At 39.1% G+C, this 15,506-nt stretch overlaps 2 protein-coding genes across 2 annotated transcripts in view; one reads left to right on the plus strand and one right to left on the minus strand.

Annotated features, from left to right (window-relative positions):
• The first annotated feature begins 4,727 nt into the window (after window positions 1-4,727).
• On the plus strand, window positions 4,728-7,052 carry LOC101308298 (F-box protein ORE9-like). The gene is made up of 2 exons (XM_004303137.1): window positions 4,728-6,122; window positions 6,174-7,052. Exons 1-2 carry the CDS (start codon window positions 4,728-4,730, stop codon window positions 6,897-6,899), a joined length of 2,121 nt encoding a protein of 706 aa, XP_004303185.1. The 3' UTR covers window positions 6,900-7,052.
• A 141-nt stretch (window positions 7,053-7,193) lies between these two features.
• LOC101308592 (serine/threonine-protein kinase EDR1-like) overlaps window positions 7,194-15,506 on the minus strand; it is a 13,049-nt gene continuing 4,736 nt past the window's right edge. The window contains exons 7-16 of the mRNA XM_004303138.1: window positions 14,385-14,480; window positions 13,674-13,766; window positions 12,036-12,147; window positions 10,164-10,392; window positions 9,048-9,171; window positions 8,889-8,908; window positions 8,611-8,767; window positions 7,704-7,992; window positions 7,511-7,583; window positions 7,194-7,396 (exon numbers count right to left, since the gene is read on the minus strand). Of these exons, the coding sequence (XP_004303186.1) occupies window positions 7,314-7,396; window positions 7,511-7,583; window positions 7,704-7,992; window positions 8,611-8,767; window positions 8,889-8,908; window positions 9,048-9,171; window positions 10,164-10,392; window positions 12,036-12,147; window positions 13,674-13,766; window positions 14,385-14,480 (1,276 nt within the window). The 3' untranslated portion in view covers window positions 7,194-7,313. The remainder of the gene's footprint in view (window positions 7,397-7,510; window positions 7,584-7,703; window positions 7,993-8,610; window positions 8,768-8,888; window positions 8,909-9,047; window positions 9,172-10,163; window positions 10,393-12,035; window positions 12,148-13,673; window positions 13,767-14,384; window positions 14,481-15,506) is intronic.

Genomic DNA, 15,506 nt, shown 5'->3' on the forward strand with positions numbered 1-15,506 from the left:
TTAGATTCATATGTAAGAAACATGTCTACAAAATTTCAACTAATTCCATAATCATTTGGTCATTCGGTTGAAGAATTTGAGGATTTCTATTATTTTTCATTAATAGATGACTTTACTTAACGATCTCAACTGTTGATTCTCTAGATTCATATGTAAGAAACATGTCTACAAAATTTCAACTAATTCCATAATGATTTGGTCATTCAAATTGACTTAAACAATTGTAGACTGTTAGATAAAATTAAAACGAATATTGTGCTAATTAAATGGTTAAACATTTTTCATTTTGACTAATTTTTTGTAGGATTCATATGTGGGTAAGTAATTAGGGAATGAGTGGTTTTGATTGTCAAAATACATACTATAACTAAAAACATCCTCACTTTAAGAGTTTAAGGATGTCCTCTCTAGATCCGGGCTATATATATATATATATATGTATATATATATATATATCAGGCCTGTTCAAAGGCGGACATCCGCACAGCCCTTAAAGTGCGGACATCTATGATTTATCTACCTTAAGGTGTTGAGGCGTTGACGACAACGCATCTTTTACCGGATGAACACCAGAGACCTCCGAGACGGCGTTAACATGAAAAAGAAGGTCAAGGAGTAGATGCCATGCCATGCTTTAATTGGCACACCTTGAGCCCACTAGGAATGGCCATAGCTAGCTAGGCCAGCACCACATGGGACTTTGTGGCGTCCCATCACCAATTGTTTTGTGTGCACGCTTTGTCTCATTTTACTAATTTAATTAATTTAATTAGATGAAGCTAGGTGAGAGAGACAAGTCCCAGCTAGCTAATTTGAGTTCCATTACGTTCATTTTAGGGCGTTGTCTGGAATACACCCGCTATTTCAATATCATGGTGGCTTGGACGGCGCACTGCCGATGTGGGAGACCGTAAACCACATGTCGGAGCCCCGTCAATCTTTTCTGTCAGTTAACTGTGAAATGCAAAAAAAAAAAAAAAAAAAAAAAAAACAATCGGTAGAGTGAAAAGGGTAGGAGGGTATTTGCATAAGTCGGCGTGCAGAGATGACGATACCAAATTGGTGACCAACAAGATGACTCGCAGATCGGAGAATGAGATTTGAAGAAGACTACAACGATATCGAGGGGAAAACCCAAAGCTAGGAAGTCCTGTAAAAAAATAAGAGCGGTAAGAGTAGTACCTGAAATCCAGTGACATAGGTTGCATGCACAAAACGGAGATTAGCCGATCCAAACTTGTATTCAGCTTATGGAGTTGTGTTGCTGGGTTCCAACCCTCAACCTAATACGACTCTCTTCTCTCACCTGACCTCACCTTTCATCCATCTCATATTGTGCCTCTAAACTCTCGATTGAATCCGTTATTTCTCTTCTTTTCTACCACAGAATTGACAACCCTGCCCCTCAGTCACTATTTCATTTTTTTACCTGGCTTGGACGGCGCCGTTGGATCCTAGAATTCTTGGTGTATTCCAGACGACCGCTCATTTTAGTTGGACTTGTCGTGTAATTCTCATGTTATAGCTAGTGACCATTACTTAGAATGCTCGGTAGAGCTTATCTGCTTATACAACTTATTTTCTGGCACTTGAATATCAATCTTGACTCACAGTACGTGAAAGGATTCGGTGGATACGTACGTTACTACGTAGAAGCATGTGCAACTTGCAATTGAGTGTCGCAATACTATATATTACCGTGACCTACAACTCAATCGAGGTTTTTTGAAATCTAGACAATAAATTAAAGCATTCTATGATGGTAATTAAGTTCGTAGTCATAAGATTTATTCTCCAAAAAAAATATGAAAGAGGTTATGCCCTAGAAATTAAGAACTAGAAAACGTAAGCCTAACGTTTTCCCCCTTGAATAAATAAACTCTTATATATACCGCCCTCTTCTACCCAAAAGACAAGACTAGGCCGGCTGATCGGAGAATCTCAAACCTCGAGAAACCGATATCGATTCTGACTGAACTGAATCGAAACCAAATAAGTCGGGATGAGAACTTCGAATTTCTGAATCTCGAACCGTACGGATACCGAGAAACAACAAACGGGTCGGGTTCGGTATGGGTCAAATTCATACCGAATTTACTCGTCAGTGAGATGAGAATGTGATTGAATTAGTTTTGTAAGTCTGTTGCATTTTTTTTCTAAGAAAATGGTTAGAGCCTTAGAGAATTTAATTGGGAAAGAAAATGATGTTGTGGCAAGGTTATGATCAAGTTCCTTTTTCTTATTTGATTGACTTGTGACAAGGTTATAATCGTATTGCATTATGAAAATTTAAACTTATCAATTTTTTTTTCTTCCTTTTCGGTACCGAGTTATACCCAACCGTACCAAAACCGATTGGTATTAGGTCAGTCCAGCAACAGAACTGAAATTTAAACTACCCTATCGGTACCTATAGGCCGTGTTTACCGGATATAGGACCCGGATTTCATTAAACTTTACCTATCTGGCCACATGTTATCTTTGGAGGCCCAGACATGGTCAGACCAAAAAAATTTATTCCTGTCAGACAGGGATTAGAAATCCTGTTAAAAGGGTGTTATTAAAATTATCCAACTTCGTTTCGAGAAAGGTCGAAACTACAACAGCTTCTCTTCCTCAGCGAGACTGCGACTATCTCACTGTTTTTCAAGCAAAGATATCGTCATCATCTTCAATCTCCAAGACTCCAACCTTCAGACACCATCCTCTTCAACCTCCAAACCTCCATCTACTACCTCTTCTAAATCATCAATTTTTCATCTGATATATTCTTCTATTCTGTTCAATTTCTAATAGTTCTCTGTGTACGTTTCAATTGACGAAGTACTCGATCGGCGCCCCGCTGCAATTGCAACCAACTTACTGTGGGATTTCAAGAGTGAATTTCATCTACCATCATCGATCTTCAGATCTCGACTCTCTTCTTCTGGTTCTTCCAGTTTTGATCGAAGCGGCGTCAAGTAGTGACGAGATAGATCCAGCTCCATTTCACTCCGTACTGCCCATGACGGCTAAGAGTTGCAGCGGCGGCGAGGTTTGAGATTAGAGATCCTAGGCGTTGAAAGAGAAGTCAGAGTCTCTTGGGCTTTTTCTTTTTTAGCAGTAATTTTGCTTTGGTTTCTTTGAAAAAGCTGAAAAAGAAAGTATCCCATTCCTATGCAATATCTACTGTAACAAACAAACGGTAAAGGTTAAGGATTTCATTTAAAATCAAATCTTATACCAATCAAATCCATCTCTATATCCTATCACAGTCTAATCTGTGTTCCCAAACGTGGCCATAAGGTCTAATACCAATATTGGTTTGAGCAATATACCGACCCGTCCTAAACCAATATTAGGTCTACGAAAGAATCCATTATCCACGATCTAAAGAGAAGGAAAAATAAAATAAAAAAGGAGAATGATTGAAGATAAGTATAAAACGAAAAATGGTGATGAATTAGCAGAAAAGAAGGGATGGATAAGCTTCGGCAGTTTATCTTGTGGACACAGGGCACCACCCAATGTGTCACAAAAGTCCATAAACAACTACAAAAGGCCGCATAAACCAGAAGACACCAAAAGTAGTAAAACGACTTGTGACTTGTCCCTCCAAGCAATCACCACCTGCGTCACTTCCTCTGTACTTTTCTGTGTGTAATCCAAACCAAAAGAAAAGGGTGAAAGGAAAAACAAATCATGCTATCTATGAAATCTCACTTCAATACACTTGTCACTTGTGAGATGGGAATTAGTTCTACGACACTAGCTATGCTATGGTACACACCCTATCTTTGTACCATTCCACAATCCACAGTGCATCATTGGTGTGTACCAAACAATGCACATGCTACTTCACGTTCATACCTTCATCGAAAGTGAGTGTACTTTTTACTAGCAAGAAAAGGACAAGAGTTATAATTTCTGTCCAACATAAATGGCTCTAAACCGTTAGAATGAGCTATTTATGTAAGAAGAAGCTTACGATAATTAATGGTTCTAAACCGTTAAAATGAGTAGCATCTCATTTTTATTTACATAAATTCAATTATCCGAGTCAATTATATTCATTTTGCAAAATGGATAAAGGGCCAATTGACTCTTATGTCCCTGAAGCCCAAACGGTGTTTAGGGTTTGTGTCGAGCAACATATCAACTTGATTTGAGTTGTGTAAAGAATACATACAACCAATGTTCATGAGATCATCAACTGTTCAAGAAACTTATGTTCAACCACCTATTGATGTAAATTCAATAACTGTGCGAATTATTTTTAGATAAAACTATTTTATTTTTATTTGAACATGTATTTCTTGATCAGTTAGTAATCCGAGTAGACACGTCCAAAAATACCTCTAAAATGACCATAATTCAGCTTCATAGTTCTATTTATTTAGTTCTATTGCACAGTGGAGTAAGGTGAGTGTATTGGTGGTGGAATCGTTGAATAGAAGGTGAGAACTGAAAGGGGGAAGAGATGGCAGAGTACAGAATCATACAATGTTCCGTATCCATATCCATATTTATCCAAACTCAATCAACACAGACTTTAGCACCTCCCACGCGCCCCACCCAGAGCGTACACTCCCCACCACACCCCCCACACCAATAAAGATACATCGTATTCACGTGGCCTCCATACCACGACAAATCACACCACCCCCATTTCTACTCTCTCCTCTCCTCTCATTTCTGGATTATTATTCCCCCCCTTCCTATCCATCACTCTCCCCATCCAAACCACCATGACCGCCGCAGCTCCGATCAACGACCTCCCCGAGGCGATTCTCACCACCATCATCGCCTTGCTCTCCGACACCCGCACCCGCAACTCCGTCGCCCTCGTCTCCCGCAAATTCCGCACACTCGAGAGGACCACGCGCACCTCCCTCACGCTCCGCGGCAACGCGCGCGACCTCCACCTGATCCCGACCTGCTTCTCCTCCGTCACCGACCTCGACCTCTCCCTCCTCTCCCCCTGGGGCCACGCGCTGCTCTCCCCCTCCGCCTCCTCCACCGACCCCGCCCTCCTCGCCCACCGCCTCCGCCTCGCCTTCCCCTCCGTCACTTCCCTCACCGTCTACTCCCGATCCTCCTCCACCGTCGAGATCGTCGCCAGTCTCTGGCCGCGTTTGCGCCGCGTCAAGCTCGTCCGGTGGCACCAGCGCCCGCAGTCGAATCTCGGCGCCGACTTCGATCCTCTCTTCCAGCAGTGCCACGCTCTCTCCGATTTGGACTTGTCGGAATTCTACTACTGGACCGAGGACCTCCCTCCGATTCTGGAAGCCCATCCCAACGTGGCCAGGTCACTCACTAAGCTCAATCTCCTGACGGCGTCGTTTACCGAGGGTTTCAGAGCCACCGAGATCAGATCGATCACCGTGGCGTGCCCCAAGCTTCAGCAGCTCTTCGTTGCTTGTATGTTCGATCCCAGATACATGGGGTTCGTCGGGGAGGAGGCTCTTCTGTCCATCTCCACCAATTGTCCGGAGCTCAGAGTCGTCCACCTCATCGACACGTCGTCGTTGTTGAACGCGCGCGGCGATCCAAACGACGACGGTTTCACATTGGAAGACGCTCAGATTGGGCGCGCGGCTTTGGTGGACTTCTTCTCCGGGCTTCCGTTGCTGGAGGAGCTGGTGCTTGATGTGTGCAAGAATGTTAGAGATAGTGGACTAGCCTTGGAGGTTCTTGCTTCCAAGTGTCCGAGACTGAGAGCTCTCAAGCTTGGGCAGTTCCATGGGCTGTGCTCGGCGATTGGGTCCCGGCTCGACGGCATTGCTCTTTGTCATGGGCTGGAGTCGCTGTCTATTAAGAACTGTGGCGATTTGACGGATATGGGATTGATCGAAATTGCGAGAGGATGTTGTAAGCTTGCCAAGTTTGAGGTGTATGGATGCAAGAAGATTACAGTGAAAGGGTTGAGGACGCTGGCTTCTTTGTTGTGGAAGACGTTGGTTGACGTGAGCATATCTTGCTGTAAGAACCTGGATGCTGCGGCGTCAGTGCGTGCTCTGGAGCCAATTCGCGATCGGATTCAACGTCTTCACATAGATTGTGTCTGGCAGCGGGAGATTCCGCAGGATTTTGATCTCAATCAGGTCAATGATTATGATGTTGGTGATAATGATGGTGTTGCAGTGAGTCAGAATGGTAATGATTACATGAGTTGGTGTGATGCGTTCGAGCAGAGGATCAGCAAGAAGTGCAAGTATGGATCAGATGGGGACTGTTCCTATATGCCAACCAATGGCTATGCAAATGGGAATGGCCATGGTAATGGAAATGGGTTTTGGGGTGATGAGACTTGGGAAAGGCTGCACTACCTTTCACTTTGGATTGAGGTGGGTGACTTGCTGACATCATTGCCAGAGGTGGGTCTAGACGATTGTCCCAATTTGGAGGAGGTTCAGATCCGGGTAGAAGGCGATTGCAGGGGAAGGCACAAGCCCACACAGCGAGAATTTGGGTTGAGCTGCCTAGCCCGTTATCCTCAGCTGTCGAAGATGAAGCTGGACTGCGGTGATACTGTGGGATTTGCACTGACTGCTCCCCCAGGGCAGATGGACTTGTCGCTTTGGGAGAGGTTCTTTCTCAGTGGAATTGGGAACTTGAGTCTCAGCGAACTTGATTATTGGCCGCCTCAAGACAGGGATGTGAACCAGAGGAGTCTCTGGCTCCCAGCTGCTGGGTTGTTGGCAGAATGCATCACCCTGCGGAAGCTTTTCATCCATGGGACTGCTCACGAACATTTCATGATGTTCCTTGTGAGACCAGATCTCAACCTCAGCTTAAGGGATGTTCAGCTGCGAGAGGATTACTACCCAGCACCTGAAAATGAAATGAGTACAGAAATGAGGGTGGACTCGTGCTGTCGCTTTGAGGATGCACTCAACAGGCGTCCAATCCTTGATTGAAAGTGGAACTACTGAAGAGTTGTTGTATGAAATCATAGGCAGTCAGGTTATGTTAGTAATTGAGAAATGTAAGAGGTTCTGAACGAGTTCATTCCTCGTTTTATCATTTCCGTTTTTCCAATAAATAAAATCTACTTTTTCTTTCCATGAGAATAAAATCTACCTTTTGGTTCTCACTTAGTGCGGTTGCTAAACAATGAACCACGAAACTCACTTTAGTCCGTAAACCGACTAATTTGCTTTGATTGCACAAAAAGCATGAGTTGCCACAGTGAAGGATGAAAAAAATTTAAGAAACAAAAAACATCAAACTTAAAATTTTACAATGATTGAAGTAAACAGGATACACCTTAAGCCGAGAGAATACAATGCAACACCTCTACCATGTTTTCTATACATAAAGAAACAAGACTATCAGCAAAGCGAGTATTCGCAGTCTACCAAGCGCGATAATATCTCATCACAGGTTGGTCGTAAATGTGGCTCTGTCCAACAATCTGTAATCCAAGATAGAGCAGAGGTTCAGGGTTTGGATATAAGATGTACAGTAGCAAAATCAAGGTCTTTATATAGATCATGAAACTGTGATTAAACTTTCATATTGCCAATACCTGAGATAAGCCTGCCCAGTGGATTATCCGGAATTTCTAACCGTGAACCCTCATTGGCAACAGCGTAAACAACCTGAGTTCAAGAAGGCTATGAGTTCACTGAAATAATTCTTTCTTAAAAGTACTGCATCCTTTCACCTTTGAAGCTACAAGCTAAATGAACAAAACGGGGAGTGAGATCTGATCAACATACCCTCTCCGGTGGTACACCTTCCCAAGGTCTACTTAGAGTGCAGAGCTCCCACATAATCACCCCAAAGCTGAATATATCACACTTTTCTGTGAAGGGTTCATTTCTGATAAGCTCAGGTGCCATCCATTCAGGAGTTCCTGCAGAAGATGAGTCCTTCATATTTGCCTCAGTCATCATTCTTGAGAGCCCAAAATCACAAATCTTCACAGTCCAATGCTTATTCACTAGGCAATTTGCACTCTTTAGGTCGCGATGAACTATCTTCATGCGGTGTATGCACATCAACCCCCTTTAGCCAACAAAAAGTCCAGTCAGTGATCTGTACTACTTACAATGATAATAATGAATGGATTCATACATCAAATTTTCGTTTCTTTGATGTTTTAAATGAATGAACAAGTGCTATTTTGAAAACGATAATGATCTTCCGCAAAAATCGAGTTTTATGGAATCGCACAACATGCCAAATTTCTTAGCTGAGGTTATGATCATAGCTTATATCATGTCAATCATGTCACTTAAGTTAATCTCTTAGTCAATTACTGACCAGGTGATCATGACTGATAGCCTGCAATGCTACTTGGAATTTTTTTTCCATTTCTACCATCTGCTGAGACGATGCAAGGATATAAATATGAAAATTATCATAGGGTTCTTAAAACATCTATGAGCCGCCTCGAAACAAAGAAAAAAAATAAGTATTTGGAATGATCACCCTATATTTTTTAGCAGATCCAGCATGTAGGGACCAACAAATCATAAACGTGAGGCAAATGACATGTTCATGGGCTACATGAATCCTGTTTCTAATTCCTTCTATCCAATTATTTGGAGCAATAATATTTTCACTTATATAGATCTCAGATGAAGTCCTCAAAAGAGACATGGATGGACAAACTGAACACACCTGCATATATCGCGCAACATTTTTAATTTCCTTCGCCAGCTAAGCTTCTTCTTCTGACCGCTTAAATGAATCAGATAATACAAGGATCCCATCTCCATGTATTCTGTAACCATCGACAAGCGTGGAGGCTTTGTGCATGCACCCAGAAATAAAATGACTGCATATATTATGGTCAATCTCAAATCAGTAGAAAAAGAAAGGAAATCTGTATTAGAAAATATGTAATAATCTATGCAACGATCAAAGAATAGTACTGCTGGCATAATTAGATGTAGTACCATTCGGATGCCGAATGCGGCTGGAAACAAAGAGACAAAACGATAAAGATTTCATCAGAAAGTATTTAAAATACAAAGTAATAATAATAACAAACAATGCAGCAATAAAAATATAAAATCAAACGGAACACAACAATGAAGGTGCTGCTGAGAAAATACCTAAGAATGGATATCTCATTGCAAAAGTCTTCCATGTTCTCAGGAGTAAGATCTTGCTCTAGAAAAACCTTAATAGCAACATCAGTACCATTCCAGATGCCACGAAAGACTTCTCCGAAGAACCCTAAAAGATGGAACAAGCAACCAAAAATAACTCCATGAGTTAAACTGCAATGTTTTGTATTTAAGAATGGTGAACTAGATGTTTTTCCTACACAAGTGAAGTTTCATTATATTATGTGGAAACCAAATCTTTGCTTCTATTATGAAAGCTTACAAATTTCAAGGATACGATTAAGTTAACACACGGCAATTACCATAGTGTTTTAATGAGCGTACAGAACATCATAAATCATAAATGACCAGCAACCTTCATCAGATATTCTTCTACGCAAGAATCTTGTATTATAAGACTTTTTCTCCTACTTATAGTTTAATAAGCGTACAGACCTTCATAAATGACCAGCAACATTCATCAGATATTCTTCAATGGAGGAATTTTGTATTATAAGGATTTTTCTCCTACTTATATGAGGACACCCAACCCAGTGATTAGAGATCCTAAAAGTTGGGTTCAATGGGAAGAACGAATCATAAGGTGGCCGTAAGGAAATGCACTATATCTTTGATCTTGTAAAAGAAAAAAAGGAATTATGTACTAATGTGTTCATGAACTTGAACAATGATGTAAATCTAAGAGTTACCACTGCTATGATATTTCACCCTTTCCATGCAGCAAAAGTTACCTACCAAATCTGAATCAGATTTCAATGCAAACACTATATAGGAATTTTATATTTTCTGTTGGAGCACGCTTTGTACCATAGTACATCATAAAATAATATAAAAAGAATCACAACTTCATGAGTTACCACTGCTATGATATTTCACTCTTTTCATGCAGCAAAAGTTACCTACCATATCTGAATCAGATTTCAATGCAAACAATATTTAGGAATTTTATATTTTCTGTTGGAGCACGCTTAGCACCACAGTACACCATAAAATAATATAAAAATAATCACAACTTTGTGAAAAAACGATTTAAGCTGGAATAGCAGCTAGATTAAGAAAATAAAGACAGCAGTGAAGCTTGTTATAAAAAGTTATTCTTACCTATTCCGACACGGGTTCCAACAATCAGTTCTGAGAAATCAATGTTCCATTCTTGGTAAGGCAAAAGAGGTTTGTTATCAAATGTGGCGGATTCAAGAATTCTGTTCCATGTTGAGAGCAGTTCCGCACTTCTCGTGAATTCTGAAGCTCCGCCCCTCTCAGATGTTTGGCTCCTATACTGATGCGGCGATGAAGGTAATGATATTGCTTTCTGAGTACTGATTTGGCCCTGAGGAAGAAAACATATAAGCAGGCTTCAATGAGGCCTTCACCAGAATCCTCTTGATCAAAGTAGTGAATGTACGGACATCCATTAGTAAATGAAAATCATGGAGAAATCTAAGAAGCTCAGATCCTGTTTATAATGAATTTGTCAAAGAAAAACCAAGTATAAAATGCAATCTATAAGGAAAAGAATCATATGAAATTCTTTCTGCACTAGAAAATTTGCACATTTGGCAAGGCACACGATTGCCGTAATCTTCTTGATCAAAGTAGTGTTTGTATGGCAATCGAATAAGTACATTAAAGTCATGGAGAAATCTAGGACACTGAGATCACTAGTTTATACTAAATTTTTAATAAGAAAAAGAATCTTATGAAACACTTCTGCACTAGAGAATTTGCGCATTTGGCAAGGCACATGATTGCCATAATATTATGTGTCAAATTTAACCTTAATTCTGCTATACTGCAACTAATATAAAAGCCAAGTACTCTATGCAATCTGATAAGCAAATTGTATAGTGAGATTTCTTTGGATGGTCACAGCTCCCAGGAAAATTTGACAACACCTCACCCCTTCATCTAAAACCGCTCTAGGAAAATTTGAAATCTCTTCTTTTACACAGGTTCTTGAATCAAGATTGTACTTTTCCTACCTCTTTTAGAAGATAGCAACGTTAAATTATACTTTTAAAGTAACAGCTCCTTGTGGCGTTTATCATCAACTTGATAAACAAGGAAAAAAGAAGATAAAACAAATTTTGATAATTCTTCCTAAATTTATTGCCCTGAAGACATTGCAAAGGAAAAACGAAAGACAAATTAACATTTTTCTATTTATTCTTTCCTTTTGAGGAGAATAACAAGAGTTTCAGATATCTTACATGCGCATTTTCCATGGTATCCGCTAAGTACCCATACGAAAGAAGTAAAGAGATATACCATTTTTAAGACTTGAAATCACAAGTTTACTGCGGATCATGGACTTCAATAAAATGTTTTGTGGTCTTTCCAGTCTGAAACGTGGTCCATTAATATGAAATATTAATTTTTGCAGTCCCTTTCTAAGGAAAATATTTTAAAACATTGGCCAAGTAGGAAACAATTTATTACATAGCTTGAATTTATTACCATATATCAGAGAAAACCAGCGTATAAACTATCTGTATTTTTGGCTTCTTCATCATTATTTTCAGCACTGAGGGCTTGAATGGGGACCTAACAAATCTCATAGTTTGATAATGGAACCACACTTTGGAGTTACCTACTCTATAAGGAGATTGCCACATATAGGGTAGTTTCCAGAAAATAGCATAAAGAGCCACTGGATCAATAAATAAGATCTAACTCAAGTTTCCATAAAACATAGTAACATCTTAAAACTTATATGCATCCAGGTGAGTAAATTCTAAGCCTTAAGTTTACACACTTAGATATAGAAAGCAGTTGATATACATAATAAACCACAGGTACAGACATCCAGTTCACATAGCTTCAATGTGTCACAAACGCTTTATTGTTACCTAGTAAATATATCATATATCCATCAAATATGAGCATAAACAGTAGAAGAAATAATTTCTAATATACAAACTAAACGATATCATGTTTTTATCAAAAGTATCATACTCAGAGAGAGAAACATACATTATTCTGAAGATTATTCCTATCATTTGAAGAGTGGCAGAATGACCCCTCGTCTCCCTGCTCTCTTAAGAGACGATTTTGCTTCAATGTTTCATTCATCGCACGTACAGCCCTAATGTAGTGGATTGGATACCCAGTTATTGATTTATAGAAATATACAAATAAAAAATTAGAAAAAAAAAACATTTAAAGCTTGATCCAAATAACAATGGGTGGTGGAAAGTATGACCAAACTGTGCATAGGCAAATTAACCAGGTAATACAGAGACAATCATCACTGTTTAATGAGAAAAACGATCAATAGAACACGATACAGTGATTTGAAACAAGGGCAAAAGCAAATTACTATGGACTAAAAAGGTGGTACAAGGCTACTAGTTTTAAGAAATCCAATGAACTAGGCACGGTTCTCACCATGTATGCCGTCATATGAAATCAACATTTGTTGATCTTTCACATTTGTTCTTAGATGGCTTAATAAAACACATATTAGCTAGCTAGTCGATAATGGTTTTACAGCATGAAAGTGAATTAGTTCTATTAGAACATTTTGCCATCGTATCAGTCTATCAGCTCAGTTTCACATTAATACCTTAAATCTATAATTGATTCTACTACTTTTTAATCAAAATTAACCGTCAGGCTATCAGCTCAGTTTTACATTATTACCATTAACACTTTATTTTGCGCTACTGCTTTTAATCAAAATAAACAGTCAATTCCTCCCTAACTCGTCATATTCCATCTATCCTTGACAAAAGTAATTCTGAATCACTTATGTCATAAGTCATGGGGAAGATGCAGTATGATGTTACAGGGAAAAAATGTTAAAATCCTCACCGACAAAGATCAAAATCTAATAGCAGCCTATAGGATCTAGTGGTCCTTTATAACCAGACAATATTGCTTGACAGATTAATATTTATGGCTCCAATGCACTTGTAGGTGAATCCATCAACACTGATTCATAAGTATCCTTTACACCGAGCACAACTGTAGGTTTCAAATGTTCAAGAAAATATAAAAAGATGATCTAAATTTAAAAGTTTACTTGCCCTCTTTTGTAGGAAATTTTGGATAGATGTATTAAACTATTAACAGCATTTTGCCTCGTGACAAGTTCCTAATAATCCTTACATGCAATTATTGCAAAGCAACTAGGAATACCAAAAGGAAATATAGACGTTATGGGCAAAGGATCAAATATGAAATCATCTTTACTTTTTAACACAACATATGTTGATAACAAAACCAATACAAATATCTTCCCTTTACATAGCCCCCATTTTTATCCACAGGTTTATTCTCCTGGTACTCTTTCAAATTGATCATGAAAAGTTCTCTTAATAAAATAACTTTCAGAATCCTTCCAAACATTACATTGGTCATATGTTCTGACAAACAAAATCGGAAGATGCAAATCAGATCCTAACAGTATAAAGAGACTATATAGAAGAGACACAGAAGGTATAAGTATAACCAATAACTAGACCAAACAGATGCACCGAAATTTAATACAGGGGAAAATATCAGTTTTATCTTTTAACACATGGCAAGAAAATCAGTTCGCCACAATGGAGACTAACAATCTATATTGAAGCAAAAACTTCTCTTGGAAAAGATGAAATAAGCATCAACCTTACGATGTCATCACCAATCTCAGGAGTAATGCTAATGCTTCTTCTTCTTAATCTACGCGCTTCTGATGTCGATGCACCATCAGACCTATAACTATAATCAAGAATTGAGGACAAACAGTCTTGTATCAATATAAATATATTGAGAATATGTTAATAAGCTATGAAAGAAATATCAAATACAAGACGATTAAAGTTTAACAAAAGACAGTATTCGATACAAAATTCAGCATACTCTACAACACCAAACCTGATGTGAATGGTTTAACTTTAAAATTCTATGCAAGAAATTTCCACTGCAATTTAATATAAGCAGTGTATGTGACAACAATTACAGTGCTAACTGACGTCTTGTCTGCCATTAATGTACACACCATGTAACCAAAATTGCCTGCTTCCCACTACCCCAACCCAATGACAAACGAAAAGGAAAAAGAAAAAGATAAAAACTACATTGAATATTGATAATTAGTTTGACCCAAAACAAATTGCACTCAAAATTCCTAATCCCACCACTGACCTTTACACCTAGCCAATCTAGAAAACAATAACGAAGCAATGCATGTTCTGTGGTTAAGTAATAAGACCTGGATGACTACCGTGTATTTATTGCCTTGAGATGCAACAAAAGTTTGGATACTTAACTAAAACTTCTACCACTAGATCTAATTATCATGTCAAGAAATTACTATAAGATCAACAGAGATATAACCTTGATTTAGGCATGTCATCAGCATAATCTCTAAAAGACTTCCTATCACCACCAAGCATGGACCGCCCGCGTGCCCGCAGGGAAGGATGTTCTGGACTGAAAAACCAAATAAAAGGAAAAAAGAAAATTACAAAATACAAATAGGGATGACATTGCTTCCAGAGGACAGGAATTCTGAACAACTGTACACATTCTAGAAAGTGTATTAGACACAATTCCAACCGCAAATATATATTTACAAAAACAAAGATACATGTGACTCATAACTGAGTTGGACGTAAAAGGTATACAAACAAACAGAAACACATCATACAGTAGAAAGGACAAACACTGCCAACTCTTAACTGAAGCAGACATGACTCCCAAAGAAACTGAGCCTAGAATACATCAAAGAGAACTGTGACCTGATAATTGAATTGGATGAAAAAGTTATACATGTCCCACATGTATGTATCTCTTCATTTTACCATGATACTTAATCGAAGTGGACAAGAATTAGACAAGTAACAAGGAAATCGACATTAAAGACAAGAAACACCAACGCTACAAACTCTAAACTGAAGCAGATACGACTCCCAAAGAAAACTAAGCCTACACTACAAGATCTCCTTGCACTTAAAACCATATCTCCTTCAACCCAGCCTACCTCTCCCATAGACGAGAAGCAACTTCACATTGCACAGATTCAGGGTTGCACTATCTCCTGCATCTTACACAAAACACACCAATGGGAATAAAATGCAAGCATAGCCTTCTCTGCTGAGGAATATCACAGGTATTAACCCTCCCAAGGGCCACTAGCTGGCCTAAGATCTTGGTCTTTGGGTGGAACTTTTGACTTCCAGATACAACTTGGGTGGTCTGTAATTTCCTGGTTCTGTTTAACTGTGATTCTTTTATCCTGTCTTCTACCTTTATCCCGGTGTTTGCTGGATAAAAGACTGCCGGTCCACCAATGTTTCTATTGTTCCTCTTTACTTTTTCCCTGAAGCATCTATTCTAGGTGTAGCTCCTAAAAGAAAACTAATAGCAAGATCAACGCTCCTGAAAAAACCAATAATAACTTCCTTCACGATTTTCCCAGGCCATTGCTGCTCCCTGAACAGATAAGGACATAGAGGA

Source organism: Fragaria vesca, linkage group LG6 (assembly GCF_000184155.1).
Source record: "Fragaria vesca subsp. vesca linkage group LG6, FraVesHawaii_1.0, whole genome shotgun sequence".
Taxonomy (NCBI): domain Eukaryota; kingdom Viridiplantae; phylum Streptophyta; class Magnoliopsida; order Rosales; family Rosaceae; genus Fragaria; species Fragaria vesca.

Bases quoted from the DNA above. Each gene is read 5' to 3' on its own strand.
- LOC101308298 (XM_004303137.1), top strand. From the start codon at position 4,728: ATGACCGCCGCAGCTCCGATCAACGACCTCCCCGAGGCGATTCTCACC. The intron at 6,123-6,173 runs GTGAGTCAGAAT...GCGTTCGAGCAG, and splicing joins GTGATAATGATGGTGTTGCA to AGGATCAGCAAGAAGTGCAA.